The sequence below is a fragment of the Phycodurus eques genome, chromosome 2, assembly GCF_024500275.1.
Source record: "Phycodurus eques isolate BA_2022a chromosome 2, UOR_Pequ_1.1, whole genome shotgun sequence".
NCBI lineage: Eukaryota > Metazoa > Chordata > Actinopteri > Syngnathiformes > Syngnathidae > Phycodurus > Phycodurus eques.
Genome location: NC_084526.1, coordinates 32,445,127 through 32,460,808, shown reverse-complemented (window position 1 = coordinate 32,460,808; position 15,682 = coordinate 32,445,127). Strand labels below are relative to the sequence as shown.

The 15,682-nt window shown below is 41.3% G+C and overlaps 1 protein-coding gene across 1 annotated transcript; it reads right to left on the bottom strand.

The window, feature by feature from the left end:
• Positions 1-6,995: 6,995 nt before the first annotated feature.
• rbpms2a (RNA binding protein, mRNA processing factor 2a) lies at positions 6,996-14,821 on the bottom strand. Its single transcript, XM_061670348.1, has 8 exons — positions 14,309-14,821; positions 12,748-12,825; positions 11,306-11,344; positions 11,086-11,148; positions 10,031-10,181; positions 9,508-9,656; positions 8,429-8,501; positions 6,996-7,978 (listed from the first exon to the last, which is right to left on the bottom strand). Exons 1-7 carry the CDS (start codon positions 14,360-14,362, stop codon positions 8,436-8,438), a joined length of 600 nt encoding a protein of 199 aa, XP_061526332.1. The 5' UTR covers positions 14,363-14,821; the 3' UTR covers positions 6,996-7,978; positions 8,429-8,435.
• Between the last annotated feature and the right edge of the window lie 861 nt (positions 14,822-15,682).

Sequence of the window (15,682 nt, the reverse complement as noted above, 5' to 3'; positions counted from 1 at the left end):
ACGAGAGTATTGGCCATTGGCCCGGATACATCAGTTCGTCCGCCATATTGAATGTGTCACTTCTTCCAGTAAACACCTCGTCCTGCCTGGCGCTCCCCACCGCTCTGTCTCCTCAATCAGAGCGGTGGAAGTGCGTTCAGTGTGGCGAACGGCGCACCCAAACAACGGTCTGAGTTTCCAAACGTTCCGGAGGGTAGAGAGAGCGTGCTTGGGGTACATTTCTGAACTTACCTAATGTCACAGAGCGCGTCACTGCACCATTTGACCAATCAACAGAGTTGTGGAGCAGGCCACATTTCCTTGTTTTTTTTTTTTAAAAGAAAATTGTAATTTAAAAAACAAAACTGGAGGTGGATTTACACCCACATTTATGGTTGTAAAATCTAAAATCATGATGAATTGACGAATCTCACATATTATATGGTTGAATAGTTACACTAAGTGATGATGCAAGTGTTGTCCAAATTAGTTAAATTGCACAATTAAAAATGCTGACGACCATACGCTCTATTGACTGAGAGACTAGTCCATTTGTAGACTTAAACCTCTTCGTTACTTATGCATTTTCTGTACAAAAAAATTGTAAACCTGTTTGATTGTTTGTTTTATAACCTTTTCACGTTTGAAAAAAAAAAATATTATTATTATTATTATTTATTTCCGGTATTTGCTACTTCCGCATTCGGCAAAACTAGTAAAAGGACTTCCTTCCCGCTCGGGTGAATGGTGAAACGGACTCTAACATACCCGTGGGAACTTTAAACGTCTGCAATGTCTTTATTTAACATGAGTTGTCAGAGCCACAAAATATTACAATATCCCATATTTAGGCTTTGTTAGTGTGAAGTTCCGGCCAGTTCAACAGGGGAGATACAAAAGTGTCTCAGGTCTAAATTGGGTGACCTATAAGGTCAGCCAAGTACAGGGATATCTGGACGAAAACTTTCTCCAGAGTGCTCAGAACCTCAGACTGGGCAGAAGGTTCACCTTCAAACAAGACAATGACCCTAAGCACACAGCTAAAATAACGAAGGAGTGGCTTAAGAACAACTCTGTGACTGTTTTTGAATGGCCCAGCCAAAGCCCTGACTTAAACCCAATTCAGCATCTCTGGAAAGACCTGAAAATGGCTGTTCACCAACGTTCACCATCCAACCTGACAGAACTGGTGAGGATCTGCAAGGAGGAATGGCAGATGATCCCCAAATCCAGGTGTGAAAAACTTGTTGCATCAGTCCCAAAAAGACTCTTGGCCGTACAAGCTCAAAAGGGTGCGTCTACTAAATACTGAGCAAAGGGTCTGAATACTTATGGCTGTGTGATATTTCAGTTTGTCTTTTTTTAATAAATCAGCAAAAATTTAAACAATTCCGTTTTCCCCCGCTGTCAATATGGAGTGCTGTGTGTACATTAATGTGGAAAAAAATGAACTTCAATGATTTCAGCAAATGGCTGCGATACAGAAAAAGAGTGAAAATTTTAAGGGGGTCTGAAAACTTTCCATACCCACTGTAGGTTCAGGCCCTAGACTTTTGTTGTTTACTGCTATAAACTTGCCACTGCTACAGCTTTGAATATCTCTATCTATGCACCCTAAGCTTACTCAAACTAAAATAATAATAATAATAATTTAAGACCGTTGACTTACACATAGGAAAAGTGCTAAGACATTGTTAGGCTGTGTAACACCCCTGCGAGGTCTTATCCTGTCTTATCCCAAGACAGGATAAAAGGATCGAAAGGGACTAGGAGGCGACAGACACTCTCCAGCCGCCATGCAGTCTGTCTCCCAGCTCTGTGATGTCAACTCTTCTGGAATTAAACATCCTTAAGTGAGAAAGTCTCCTGGTAGTTAATGTTAGTATCGCAGACAAAGGAAAAGATCCGGCGGAAGTTTGGATGGAACTTCACATTAGTGTTTAGATATATAATATTTGTATAAATAAATGAGCTTGCTTTCAAATAATTACATCATGAAACCTAGTCATGCTCGTTAGTGAAAACACGATTTTGGTGAACCTCTGCTAAATCCAAGCTGGCACAGTGAAATGGAAAGAAAATGGCAGCTGTTTTTCTGGATTTAGTAACATGGGGCTACCTACTTAAATATAGGCCTACTTTATAATCCTGTGGTGTAATTGTCATGTTATGTGTTTTTAATTTATGCCAAAAAGGGGGAGGACTGTGGTTGTGCTGGCCCATAGTGCTATCAGCAAGGATGACGAGGAGGATGATGTTTGGGATTGGGGCGCCATCGAGGCGTCTCGCACAGAACCTCACCGCACATCACTTTTAAAGAGCGCGAGAGAATAGTTGTATTTTCAAAATTTTATATGCTCAGAACTCAGGGTTCTGTCATTCATTTTATTCACCCTTCCATTTTCTACATCTTATCTGGGGTTGGGTCACAGGGTCAGCAACCTAAGCAGAGAAGACTTTCCTCTTCCAGTCAGTCATTTCATGCTTGAATATTACTATGAATACATTATACAGTTACAGTGCATTTTGATATATGAACAGACAGCATAGACTTTAATGGCCCAGATAAATGCAGAGGGTCAGGAAGGACATCCGTCTTAAAACTTTGCCAAACAAATATGAGCGTTCATCCAAAGAATTCCAGACCGGATTGGTCGTGGCCTGGGTTAACAATGTCTGCCACCAGCGCCGTTAACCTACAGGGCACCGGCGGAGATTCAGCTACTGAGGGTCAAAGACAAAGACGATTAAGAAGACAAAGGCAGAACAGAGAACCATGTGGTGGAAGCTGAGAAAGGAAGAGTGTTGTGCGGCTTTTCAAGAAGAGGTGAGACAGTCTCTTGGTGGACAGGAGGAGCTTCCAGAAGAAAGGCAGGAGAGAAATTTGCTAAATCTTCTGGTAGGAAAAGGGAGAAGGAGAATTGGTGGTGGAACCTCAAAGTACAGGAAATTCGACAAGGAAAGAGGAAAGCTAAGAAGAAGTGGGACACTAAAAGGACTGAGGAGAAGAGAAAGGAATACATCGAGGCACGATCTAGGGTGAAGGTAGAGCTGGCAAAGGCCAAACAAGAGGCATATAATGATATGGATGCCAGGTTGGACAATAAAGAAGTAGAAAAAGATCTATACAGGTTGGCCAGACAGAGGGATAGAGATGGGAAGGATGTGCAGCGGGTTAGGGTGAGCAAGGATAGAGATGGAAATGTGTTGACTGGTGCCAGCAGTGTGCTAGATAGATGGAAAGAATACTTTGAGGGGTTGATGAATGAGGAAAAGCAGAGAGAAAGAAGAGCAGAACAGGCAAGTGTGGTAGACCAGGAATTAGCAATGATTAGTAAAGGGGAAGTTAGAAAGCCACTAAAAAGGATGAAAACAAGGAAAGGCAGTTGGTCCCAATGACATACCGGTGGAGGTATGGAAGAATCTAGGAGAGGTGGCTGTGGAGTTTTTGACCAGCTTGTTCAACATAATTCTAGCGGGTGAGAAGATGCCTGGGAAATAGAGGAAAAGTGTGCTGGTGCCCATTTTTTTAAGAACAAGGGTGATGTGCAGAGCTGTGGGAACTATAGAGGAATAAAGTTGATGCCACACAATGAAATGATGGGAAAGAGTAGTGGAGGCTAGACTCACTCTTTGCAAGCAACAGTATGGTTTCATGCCTAGAAAGAGTACCACAGATGCATTATTACCTTGAGGGTGTTGATGGAGAAGTACAGAGAATGTCAGAAGGAGCTACATTGTGCCTTTGTCGATCTAGAGCCTATGACAGGGTACCCAGAGAGGAACTGTGATACTGTGTGGTACTGGACGCATGGAGTGGCAAAGAAGTATGTTAGAATAATACAGGACATGTATGAGGGCAGCAGAACAGTGGTTAGGTGTGTTGTAGGTGTGACAGAGGAATTTAAGGTGGAGGTGGGACTGCATCAGGGATCAGCCTTGAGGCCCTTCCTGTTTGCAGTGGTGATGGATAGGCTGACAGATGAGGTTCGACTGGAATCCCAATGGACCATGATCGTCACAGATGACGTGATCTGGAGTGAAAGCAGGGAGCAGGTGGAGGCATGCACTGGAAAGGAGAGGAATGAAGATTAACCGAAGTAAAACAATATATGTGCATAAATGAGAAGGGTGGGGGTGGGGGGGGGGAGAGTGAAGCTACAGGGAGAAGAGATAGCAAGGGTGGAGGACTTTACATACTTGTGGTCAACAGTCCAGAGCAACGGTGAGTGTGGTAAGGAAAAGAAGAAAGGAGTCCAAGCAGGTTGGAATGGGTGGAGGAAGGTGTCAGGTGTGTTATGTGACAGAAGAGTCTCTGCAAGGTTGAAGGGTAAAGTTTATAAAACAGTGGTGAGGCCAGCCATGATGTACTGATTAGAGAGTGGCACTGAAGAGACAATAAGAAGCAGAGCTGGAGGAAATTAAGATGCAGATTGTCTCTCAAGGAGAGACCAAGTTGGATAAAATTAGAAATGAGCTCATCAGAGGGACCGCCAAGGTTAGATGTTTAGGAGACAAATTTAGAGAGAGCAGACTTTGGTTTGGACACATCCAGAGGAGAGATACTGAGTATATTGGTAGAAGGGTGATGAGGATGGAGCTGCCAGGCAAGAGAGCTTGAGGTAGACCAAAGAGAAGGTTGATAGATGTAGTGAGGGAAGACATGAGGGCAGTTGGTGTTCGAGGAGGATGCAGGAGATAGGCATACATGGAGACGGATGACACGCTGTGGTGACCCCTAAAGGGACAAGCCGAAAGGAAAAGAACAGACGGCATAGACTTTAAAGGAAAACATTGTACAACGTCATCTTTAAATCTGTTGCAATGCATTTCTTACAACTGCCAAACTTGATTATCACCTTTGTTCATGCAGTTTCATTTCAGGAGTCAAATCCCTTCTAAAATGATTGCATTGGTTGTCATCCACATGTTCAACCAGGAGGTGGCAACAGTATCCAGCAATAAAGCATACTTGCCTCATTCCCCTTCATGGCAAAGTTTGCAAAACAAAGTAGAATGGGCATTAAACTGTGTTTCCAAGTTCGTGCCAATTGTCTCCCTATACCGTCTGTTAGTGCAAAGTATCAAACCACAAAACAGCCGATTCTGCTCCAATGCACTGATGTGATTTACTGTTCTCCTTACATGTATTAACACTCCTTATACTGTGATTTTGCATTGAATCAGTGAGGCTGTATTTGTGATGCTGAAAAGAGCAAGAAAATGGTCCTCTTTCCAGTCGCACACATCTTTGCAGTAAGTATTGATTTCATGTCAATCCAGATATGTGCAAAAGGCAAGTTAAATGAACCACATTTGTTTAGATTTCCACAAGGGACATAGAAGGAAAATAATTTATTGGTTAAATATGCTTCCTAGCTACAGTTTTGTTTTCAAACCTATTCATTTAAAATTGAGGATAGACCTCATATAGCCAGTAGTTCTTGGCTTTTGCATGTTCGTAGTGTTTGTGGGTTCTCTCAAAGTAATCCAGTTTCCTCCCACATAAGACTTTGGTCTATTGGGACAAGTGTGCATGGCTGGACTGCATGTCTCAACCCTGCGATTGCCTTCAGTGTACAAATGTCGGTTTTTAACAGCAAAATCTGTCAGCTGTTGCCAGAATTTTCCCTTAAACATCTTTACAGAATACCCTATATATTTCACAGTACAAAAAGTTAAGTGAATGAAACAGCCCTTTTACTAAGTTAACATGCTAATTAAAAATTCCAAATTGCCAATAATCAGGCAGTTAGACCAATTATTTAATTATACTAACCCATTACAATTACATTCCAACTACAATACAGAAAATAAAAAAGCATCAGTGTTACTCATGAGTAACACACAGCCAGAATTATGTAAAGAGTGTTACTCGGGAATTCCACAGTCTTAACTTTAACAGTCAGTGCCCTGTTGGACATAACAGGGCACTGACTGAATATAACAATTCATAAAAAAAAAAATCAAACAAAAATTTATCATAAATGTCTCAAATAAGGCACAGTCAATGAACTATTGGTAACAAACGAACAGCAGAAAATGCTTATTACTGCAACAATTCAACATTGCATGGCACAATGGGGTCAGGGAACCACATGGCTTCAAAAGGATTTTATGGGCACTGAATATATTTTATGTACATTTGGACAAAAACACTACAGCGGGACATATAGGGAACTAAATTATTTTTAAATCAAATAAAATCTGCCATAAAAAAAACGGGTAAGGCCCTAGTTTATACTAATCTGTAAATTCTACAGAAATATTCCAACATTTTTACTTTAAAATGTGCAATTGTGAATGGCTTAATTTACAGCTACTGTAAATTTAACACCATTTTAGTTTTTTTTTTGGTCACAATTTTACAGCATCTCATTGTAAATTTCAGGGTCGCTCATTTTAGTTTGGTGATCTATCAAGGTGTGCCCCATCTCTCACCCGAAACCAATTAGGACAAACCGGAAGAGGTAAGAAATTGAATTTTAACAAAAACTGAACAATTTTATGAGCTTTGTATATATATATATATATATATATGTGTGTGTGTGTATATGTATATATCCCATATTTTGTCATGGGAGAAAAAGAAAAAAAAAAAAGAAAGTTCTGAAACCATTACCTTTTCTTCCAACAAAGCTCAATTTTGGACACATTCAAAAGGCATGTGAACCTAATTAGGTGGCAGGTTAATGTGGGTACAAATTGAGGCTTTATCAGCATACCCGTCCGTATAGAGTCAGGTGGACGAGTATAGTAAGGGAATGTTTATAGCTAAGCAGTACAATTAGGCAGCTGCTATACCGAGAACAGTCCTTTGAGTCCCTGGAGGAGCCATCGTCAGTTGAGCAGAGTCTTACCAGTTTTGGTCAACTCCACACAACAGAGATGCTAACGCATCGGTGCATTACAAATTAATCTGCTCACCATACAGTAGTAAATTTTTTAGTGCACCTAGATTTACACAACATTTGAAAACTTCTAATTGGCTTTGTCAGAAATGATCACTAAAGAAATGCATTCACTTCTTTTATTCATAAGAGTATTTGTTTACATCTTATGCACAGCAGATACAGAGACAAATGTTTCTTAAACCAAACTAAATTCCTCCCCTACAATCCTGCTTCCATTTCAAAATGTCTCCCACAAAGTCTGTTGTCCAGTTTCACATTCTGAAAGATCGTTTCACAGCACTCTCATTTTAGCAGAATGGCACACCATATTCAGAATTCTTCATTTTTGACAGACACCCACTTTTCATTTAAACAAATTGCACTTTTCCTCTAAAACTATTTTAGCAGGCTTATAGGAACAAAAATTAAACACCAAAAACACAGACGACTAAACATTCAACTTATACATGTTCATTATTTAGTTGCACAAAAATGCATAAATATACACATTACACAAAAAGTACAAAAATACTTGTACTTTATTCTCAAATAATGACACTGATATGAAACTAGGGATTGGGATTGTCAGAACATGGGGATGCCTCCACGAGGTCTATGCGAGCTAAGCCATTGAACAACAGTCGAGCTTTGACGGGTATGGCTGAGGAGCTACTGGAAAAACGTTTTGCTATCCAGATCAAGATAAAGACGCAAACTAAGAAAATTAGAATACACAGAACTATGTTCTAAATTCATGCCAAAAAACTTGAACATGCAATGACTTCACACTTCTAAAATGCCTGAAGCCAGCTGTCTGCCACAGAGGGACCATCTTTACAACTTCAAGGTGTTAATTGTCTTCAGCAATGATAATCCATGAAGCTCTGACTCGCTTGCTTAAGGTTCTAGGAAGTGATTATGTGCCCCAAAATGGGGCACATTGAGACTCAACAGCAAGATAGTTTTTAACCCTGACTCCCCCACAGACAATTGGCAGAGATATAAATACTGTTTCTAATGCACATTTGTTCATTAAATTAACCTGATTAAATTAAGGAGCTTGGCCAACCTCACTTCAACCGGACAAAGGTGTGGTTTCCAGGCGCCTGTAGAGAAAATAAAAGTTAGTCTAATAACAAACACTGTACATTGGTGGAATGCACAACCAGCTTCCCTTTGTCTACAGCATAGCCCAGCTAAATTTGTCCCCAGTGGCCTCTGCTATTGGTTCACTTAATTTGTAACTTTTTTTTTTTTTTTTTTCTTAAAAAGACTCTACATGAGAATATGTTCAGAACAAAAACATTGAACAAAGCATTTTGGAAAAAACTTCGATGTTAGCTCAAAAGGTATCACCGTGTACATGGAAACCCTAAAGACCAAACATCTGCAGCAGCCTTTTTAGACTTGCTCAAGTTAATTTAATACCAGGCTCATTGTAGTTTGGATTGACAGCTTGCACTTAATTGCTTCATTATACTGCTGTAGAAGACCAGGTTAACACTCAGAAAGGTGAATTGTGAAATCTAAACACAATTGGACCAAAAGTTACTCACTAAATATCTAACAAAACTGCCGGGACTTCCATCCAGGCTGGGAAGTCTCAGAAGGAGTAGGGTACCAGCGCATCTAAAGAAACACAAACAGTCATGACCAAAATGAGGTTTAAACAATTCCAAAGGGTTTGACTATACTTGATTTGCCGCCCCCATTTAAAGCCAAGTAATGGCCTTTTATGTACCAGATTTTGACTGCATAGAATGTAAAGTGATTAAGCCATCTATTTAAACATTTCCATCTGGTACATTTCAAAACTCATTTCCAGAAGCTACGACATCACAGCCAGACAACATAACAGTCAAGAGGTTATCAGCAATTTGTTTAGATACAGTCCTCACTGCTGGGAGTTGCTGAGAACTCGAGCAACTTCAGGAATATCTCAGATTCCAATTAGAAAGCCCCCCCCCCCCCCCCCCTTTGCCCACAGACAAATTTTGGCTACATTGGGTCAGGAGTATTTCATAAATACCTAGCATTCCTCAGCCTCAAGTGCCCAGCAAAAGGGCCTATGTCATTGTGCTTTGTGATGTACAGAAGCATTCCCTCCCTTGCGCTCTGACAATGAAAGTCGAAAGCTTAGCATACGACCTTGAAATGACGCAAAAAAAACTATTTTCCTTTGCTATCGTCACTACAACTCAAAAGTGATTAGTGTACATGCCAACTTAAGTATAAATTTCAAGTATGATTTTTCTGAAAACCCATCTTCCGAGTCTGTAAAATGTAGGCTCCATTTAACTTAATTTTCAGAAACAGACCCTACTTAATAGCCACCTGGTTATCCTTGGCAGAAGAGGAACATGCAAAACTAGTGTAACCTCATAGCACTTTTAATTTATTGTGTCAGATAGGCCTTCACTGATACTGGGAAATACATTAGGTAACCAAGTCTTCGTCTAACAATAGCAACCATGTACAGCTTGGAGATAAAACTAAAGAGGTGCTTGTTTCGAACAGCAACACAGTGGATTTTTGTAGCATTTATTGTAGTGTTTGACAGTTTATTTGTAAATCTTTGAGGTGTGAATGTTTTCAAAGGAAACATGCAAGAAAGAGACACCGGTTGGTCCCTCACCTGGGCGTGGAGGGCTGCGGCAGCAGCGGCAGCCGCCGGATAAGTGAAGGCTGCGTGAGGGAGACCAGGGGTCAGCTCTGTTGTGTACAGTGGATAAGGGGTCCATGCATCCGGGGAGGCTGGGATCAGCGCTGCCCCGGTCAGATCATCTGGGGATATAACGTCACATTGAAACAAAGTTTAACTTACAATCCTGGAAAGTTGATAACAGAAGCTACCATTAAATAACCACATTAAACTCAAGTGAAACACTGATCACCAATGTCACCGAATGCATAACATGTAAGTCAGCAACTAACTAGCATGTGTAAAACCATGAAGATGAATGTTGGATGAAGTTCATTTTCATCTGGAAAGAAGCAAAGCAGCTGAAGAATTGAGAAGCATGCATGTGCAGGGTGTGTTAGATTGGTTAAATACTTTAACCTGTCAATTTGACGTCAGTATTTTCATAAAGACGTATTATGGCACTGCCCGAGTGAGAGTGAATCCGAGCCTAGAGAGGTGCAGTCGTACAACTTACATGGGTCCCGTGCAATGAAGTGTGCTCCTAGAGCAGGGTGGATATTTGTGGGGTTCGGTGTGGCCATCAGCTTACTCTTTGCCATCTTGGTGTTGGCTTTAGCAAACTCTAAGCGCAGGGTCTGAGGGCTTTCGGGGTCAAAACGGATACCCTGAAGGAGAGACGGAGGGAAGGGCACATTGGATCGTAAGGGAAGTGGGCTGAGATTGAGGGCTTTAGTTTATAGTCTGGCACCGTCTCCTTTCCTACAGCCATGGTTCAATACTCTGGATGTATCCTTCAGGTTTCCTGAGCTGATCACTGTTCTGCTCTTTCTGGAGAATACACCCACTTCCTCCTGACTGCACCTACCCGAGCAGAACTGTTGAAGACTTCAGGACAAAGGAGCAGCTGAAGGATACAACCTGAACGTATTTCAGTATGCTTACATCTCTTCTTCCTCACAATCAAATCATGAGCTCACGTGACTGGAGGAGATCAGCCACAATAAGCCAGGAGGAGAGCGAGATGTGGAAAGGGCCGATGACAAGACCAAGTAGCATTTTTGGGGTGGTTTTACCTTGCTTGTGTTTTTGTGCCCTAAGCGCTGTGCCCACATGCAAGTGAAGTAATTTGGAGTGTGTTTGTGTGTGCGCGCCATCTGGTGTGTCTAAGAAGTGATGCTCATAAGGAAGGCTAGACTATGAGTGTGTGGGTTAGACACTGCCATTGTGGCCTACTGGTGAAAAAATAAGGTTACACTACTGAAGATGTGTTCAAATAACACTAAAACGTGGCTATAGAACAAGTATAGTAAAGCAGTGATATGCAAAATTAGAAAAGCTACAGACTAACAATGGATGTGTATCAAGGTCAAAGTAAACTACCGTAATGCTACAGGATTCTCCCATCTTTCCAAAAAAGTCCCTGCCATTGAATTATGGAAAGAGAAACAGTTGACTTGGTGGAAAACTGATGGGAAAGGATTTTCAAAACACTCCCTTTTGTTTTAAGATTTATGTTAGCACAAAAGCACAAAGAATTAAGGGCCACAGTGAATTAACCAGAATACTTGCATTTAGAGCATTTTTTGCAGCTTCAGCTCCAGATCGGCTGTCAAATGTTACAAACCCGACAGGCTGGAAGACAAAGAAAAAAAGTCACCCACACATCAGCAGCTCTTTTTTAACAGAAGAAAATCAAGTGGGAAAATGATTGATCCTCCACTGACATTGCCAAAAGATGACTGGGTCTGTGCAAAAGTTTTAGCATCAACTGATGGATTATGAATCTCACCTGTTTTGATGTTAACTTAATCAGTGACCCTTCATAACCCTGCAGAGAAGAAAGACAGCCAATTACCCACCGTGGAGTCACATGCAAGGAAGTCAGGCATGAACACTCTCCAGAGGAAGAGAGACCTGCCTCTGTGAGCCATCTGCTGGAGATCAGTCTGCCAGCATGGCATGGCTCCTGTTGCATTTCTTATGCTAAATAAGTCAAACTTGCCCCCCCAAACTGTGTGCTACTTGCAGGGCAGTTTCAACTTCAAGACTGACATCCTCTTCCAGATTGACCAAACATGCACCAAAAGGATTTTAAAGGCATATTCTTATAATTTGGGGGGGGGGGGGGGGGGGGTCTAGCCTTGACTGACATCCATAGTTGACATTTTTTTTGCTGTGAATACTTGGCAAACTACAGTCAGATTTAGACTCTTTGGTTGCAAGATTTTTATTTATTTTTTAAAGCAAAAGATGCCTCCAAATGAGAATGGATACAAGATCCCTGCACACAAGCACAATCTAGCAGCCAGTCAACAGGTGCACAGGAAGTGTCAGAGCAACTACTGCAACAAAACATTTCGGCCATTTTACAGTGCTTGAGCACTATTCGAGGTAGAAAAGTTTCTCTTCAGTGCACGAGTTTTGTCCCACAGGGTTGGTCAGTGGCAAGGGCTACTCATTTACACATTCCACAGGATCATCCATGTGCGAGGGATACCCCTTCCAATTTGGTTCGTTAGGACACAAGTAGGAGGGGTGTTATGAACCATAGAGCCCAGTTGAAAACACAGCTGTGGATGAACAATGATGTGACCTCATTTCCATATATGCAAATATTTGGACTCATTAACAGGGAAATTGATTTCAGCTACAATGTACAAACAGGCTTGAATAAATCTTTGTTATACTAGACATATCGTCCAGTGTTTCCCAACCTTGGAGCAGAGGCTCCCATTTGTCACAAAAAGTATGAACACTGAGATGATAGTTTCAATATACTCAAATGTACTCTCTCAGTGTGAAATCCGGGCCTGTTCAACTTGATACAAAGCTGATAAACTCCCAGGAAGCAGTGACTGATTGTGGTATGAATGCCAACAGGTGCATACATATACTACTGCTTGCACTTTCTGCCATTTAATGGAAGCGCATTTAATTGTTCTGCCTGTCACTATACATCGCTGGCATAGATGAAGAAAGCTATATTTGTGAATAATAATTTTCAGACAGCTTAAGGGAAATTGAATAATTTCCCCACAGCACCCGACTTCTCCAACCTGGTTGGGGAAATCACTGGTCTACTTTAGACAAAGCCGAAATTAAAGAAATGTCTGCAGGATAAGCACTGACCACTTCACATGACAACCACTAACGCTTCATTTTTAATGACAAATCACATGCTAACTTACATTAACCAGAATCTTATTTGACAGCCATTACAGTGCAACATACCTTAAATGGCCTGAAAAGAAGGTACAGTTCCCGTGGTTTGATATCAACTGGTAGGCCGCTGACAAACAGTGTTCGTACCTGAAATGAAACAGTTTGAAGTCAAAGTTCTAAAGCAAGTTGAAACTTTGCAGACTGTTTAATCCCCTCAACAATGCCCGAAATTAATAGCTGTGGACATTTGGAAAGATGAACAGGAGCCATCCCTACACGGCGGCAAAAACAAATTGTTTCTCTCACAAAGTCCAGAGACACCCACATCTGATAAATACTGTAGCTGTCCAAACACGCAATCACACACTTAAGTGATACAGTATAAGCTTGCTGTCCTCCATAGACATTGCACAACTAAAGGGCCAATGAAAATGTTTTGTTTAATTGGCTGCACTTTTTTCTTAACTTGTTTGCCTTTAGTTTCATAAATGATTTTGCAAAATAGCATCATAATATTGAAAGTTACTGATTCCCAACCTCCTGACCTACAGGTTGAAAACTCCCCATGAAGTACTAAATACGCTTTAGTTTCACAAACGGGTCACCCGTGAATCAAACAGTGAAAGAACACTCGTGACCACCCTAAATGAGCAAAAACCAAACAGGACTCTCATCCTGCTGGGCGTGCACAGCTCATTGAGGGCCGATGCCGAATGAATCCCAGTGTGGCCGTAGAAACAGTGCGCCGGGCCCATTAGTTCTCAGTTGGTGGGGAGGCCTTGGCTACAATGGGGCTGCCAGAGACACAGCACTGGACAACAGTTCACAGCTTGACACCATTTCCTTCCTCTGACCCATGGCCCCCACACGGCCATTTTTTAGCTGCCGCAGCACCAATTTCCTCCTTTACAACTCAGACATACAGCAACTAATATGCCTGAGCAGCTGGTATTACAACTGAGGATGAACAAGACAGTAAAACATCACTATAGGATATTTTAAGCACTCTGGTGCACATCCTCAATTTATGAGTAACAAACAAAAATTGTAAAACAAACTTCGGTCATGCATTAATTCAGGAATTATGCTAGCTCTTCAGCCTTGACAAAATTAGGCACACAAGCTTCAATAGAGATCATGAACAAAAGGGGAGCAACAAAGGAGCCCAGCGCTCCCCTGTGCGCCTCTCCTTATAGAGTCATCAGTCCAGAAACTTAGCTGGACACAAAGACTAATTATGGCAGCTGGAAGAGTCATCTTGTTCGCACTCAGTCAAAAGGAATTTTAAGTTTCTCTAAAAACAGCACAGGGACTGAATTAAGCTGAAGAGGCAGCATGTTTAAGACCAATGTTATGTTACAAGCTGCTCTAAATGCATTTGTACATTTTTTAAACAGGTTTTGTCTCATTGAATTTTGACTTTCCTGATTTCTTCCTATTAGCTACTTGTTTACCAATTTTGTTAAGTCTCAGTGCCCTGAATGCAATTTTGAGAAGCGGTCCCATTTGGTCACGAAAAAAAAAACGCATTAGTGTCATTAACTAGACCAGCGAAAAGTCACAAATTTAAATGCATTCCGACAGCGCTGTTAAACTTTAGAATGGTTAAACAGAAAAAATTAAACCTGACCTCTTCCTCCATGGAGACATTATTGTTCGGCTCCGTGTCCGTCTTGAGGCTCATGTTGAGGATGCTGCCGCGGCGCCGAGTGCTTGCTGGCCGGGTGAGAGTGGCCCAAGGTGGGTTTGCGGCTGCAGTGACAGTCCGGTGAAGGTCGTTCAACTTGAAGTGGCGCGGTGAGGCGGTGAAGACGGTTTTTTTTTTTCTTTTTTTTTTTTTCTCCCTCCTTTCTTCTGAACAGCTTTAATTCGTGTTTCAAGCGGAATTAACGGTGCCCTCCCAAAATGAAAAAGGGAGTGACAGAAAAGGAAACGCGCTAAACTAAAGGTGAGAAGGTGGATTTGTGCTCCGTGTGTGAGGGGGGGAAAAGAAGTGCGAGTAAAAAGCTGAAAGCCTCTCGGGTCACATCAATGCCCTCAGCTGTGGTGGGACTGCATGTGAGCAGGAGGAACAAGTCAACTTTTCTCCTCCTCCCGCACTTCAATTAGGTCATCAATTATGTGCATATGTGTGCGTGGACGTAATCAGTGCAGATCCGCCTCAGCTGTGCCAAGAAGAGGCTCCTCAGCCCGCCCCGCCCGCCCCGCCCCCCTGCGTCGGCCTGACCTCACCGTGGGCCGCTCAGCCAATCGGCTGCAGGCACCGAGGCCACCGACACTTTATTAGGGACACCCTGTACAATTGCCAATCTCTGGGATTTCTTTCACATTTTTTTTTTTTAAATTCTCAGTAGTCTAAGATCAGAAGAAGAGAACAACGGCCTTCGTAGACAGACTTAAAACCAAAAAAAAAAAGTAGGAGATCATTTTAGTGGCAGTACATCGCAGGCGGTGCATGTAATAAATTTATTTTTTCAGTTTAGTATTTTAGCATGTTCTGTTCTCCATCATCGACCCCTCGCCAAAGTATAGCATATTTATATAAATTATAAAAGTTTACATTTATATAGGTTACCTTCCTCATTGTTCCATCCTTAATGTGCAACGTGTTTGCTACTGTATGAATTCAGGACGAAGGCTATAATTATATTCATTCATTTTATACTACTTATAATATTTCGTTTTCTGGCGAGGGAAAAAAAAACAACGATAATGACGGTAGGATAACATAACAAAAATTAATATGAAGATAATAATATGATACAGACACAAAATATATTTAAAGATAGGCGGTGTAGAAAATGGATAGTTGGATATAATATATACAAGGCGCTGTGCACTTGAGTTCCATTTTTATTAACTGACCTCCTGCAACATAGAACGCGTACAGGACGTAGATGTATATAAACATCTACGTCCTGTACGCGTTAATAAATATATTACTGCACAGTTACTTGATATATGTTATATATATATATATATATATATATATATATATATATAT

Bases quoted from the DNA above. Each gene is read 5' to 3' on its own strand.
- rbpms2a (XM_061670348.1), bottom strand. From the start codon at position 14,362: ATGAGCCTCAAGACGGACACGGAGCCGAACAATAATGTCTCCATGGAG. The intron at 12,826-14,308 runs GTCAGGTTTAAT...GTTTCATTTCAG, and splicing joins ATGTCTCCATGGAGGAAGAG to GTACGAACACTGTTTGTCAG. The intron at 9,657-10,030 runs GTAAGTTGTACG...TTATATCCCCAG, and splicing joins CTTCATTGCACGGGACCCAT to ATGATCTGACCGGGGCAGCG.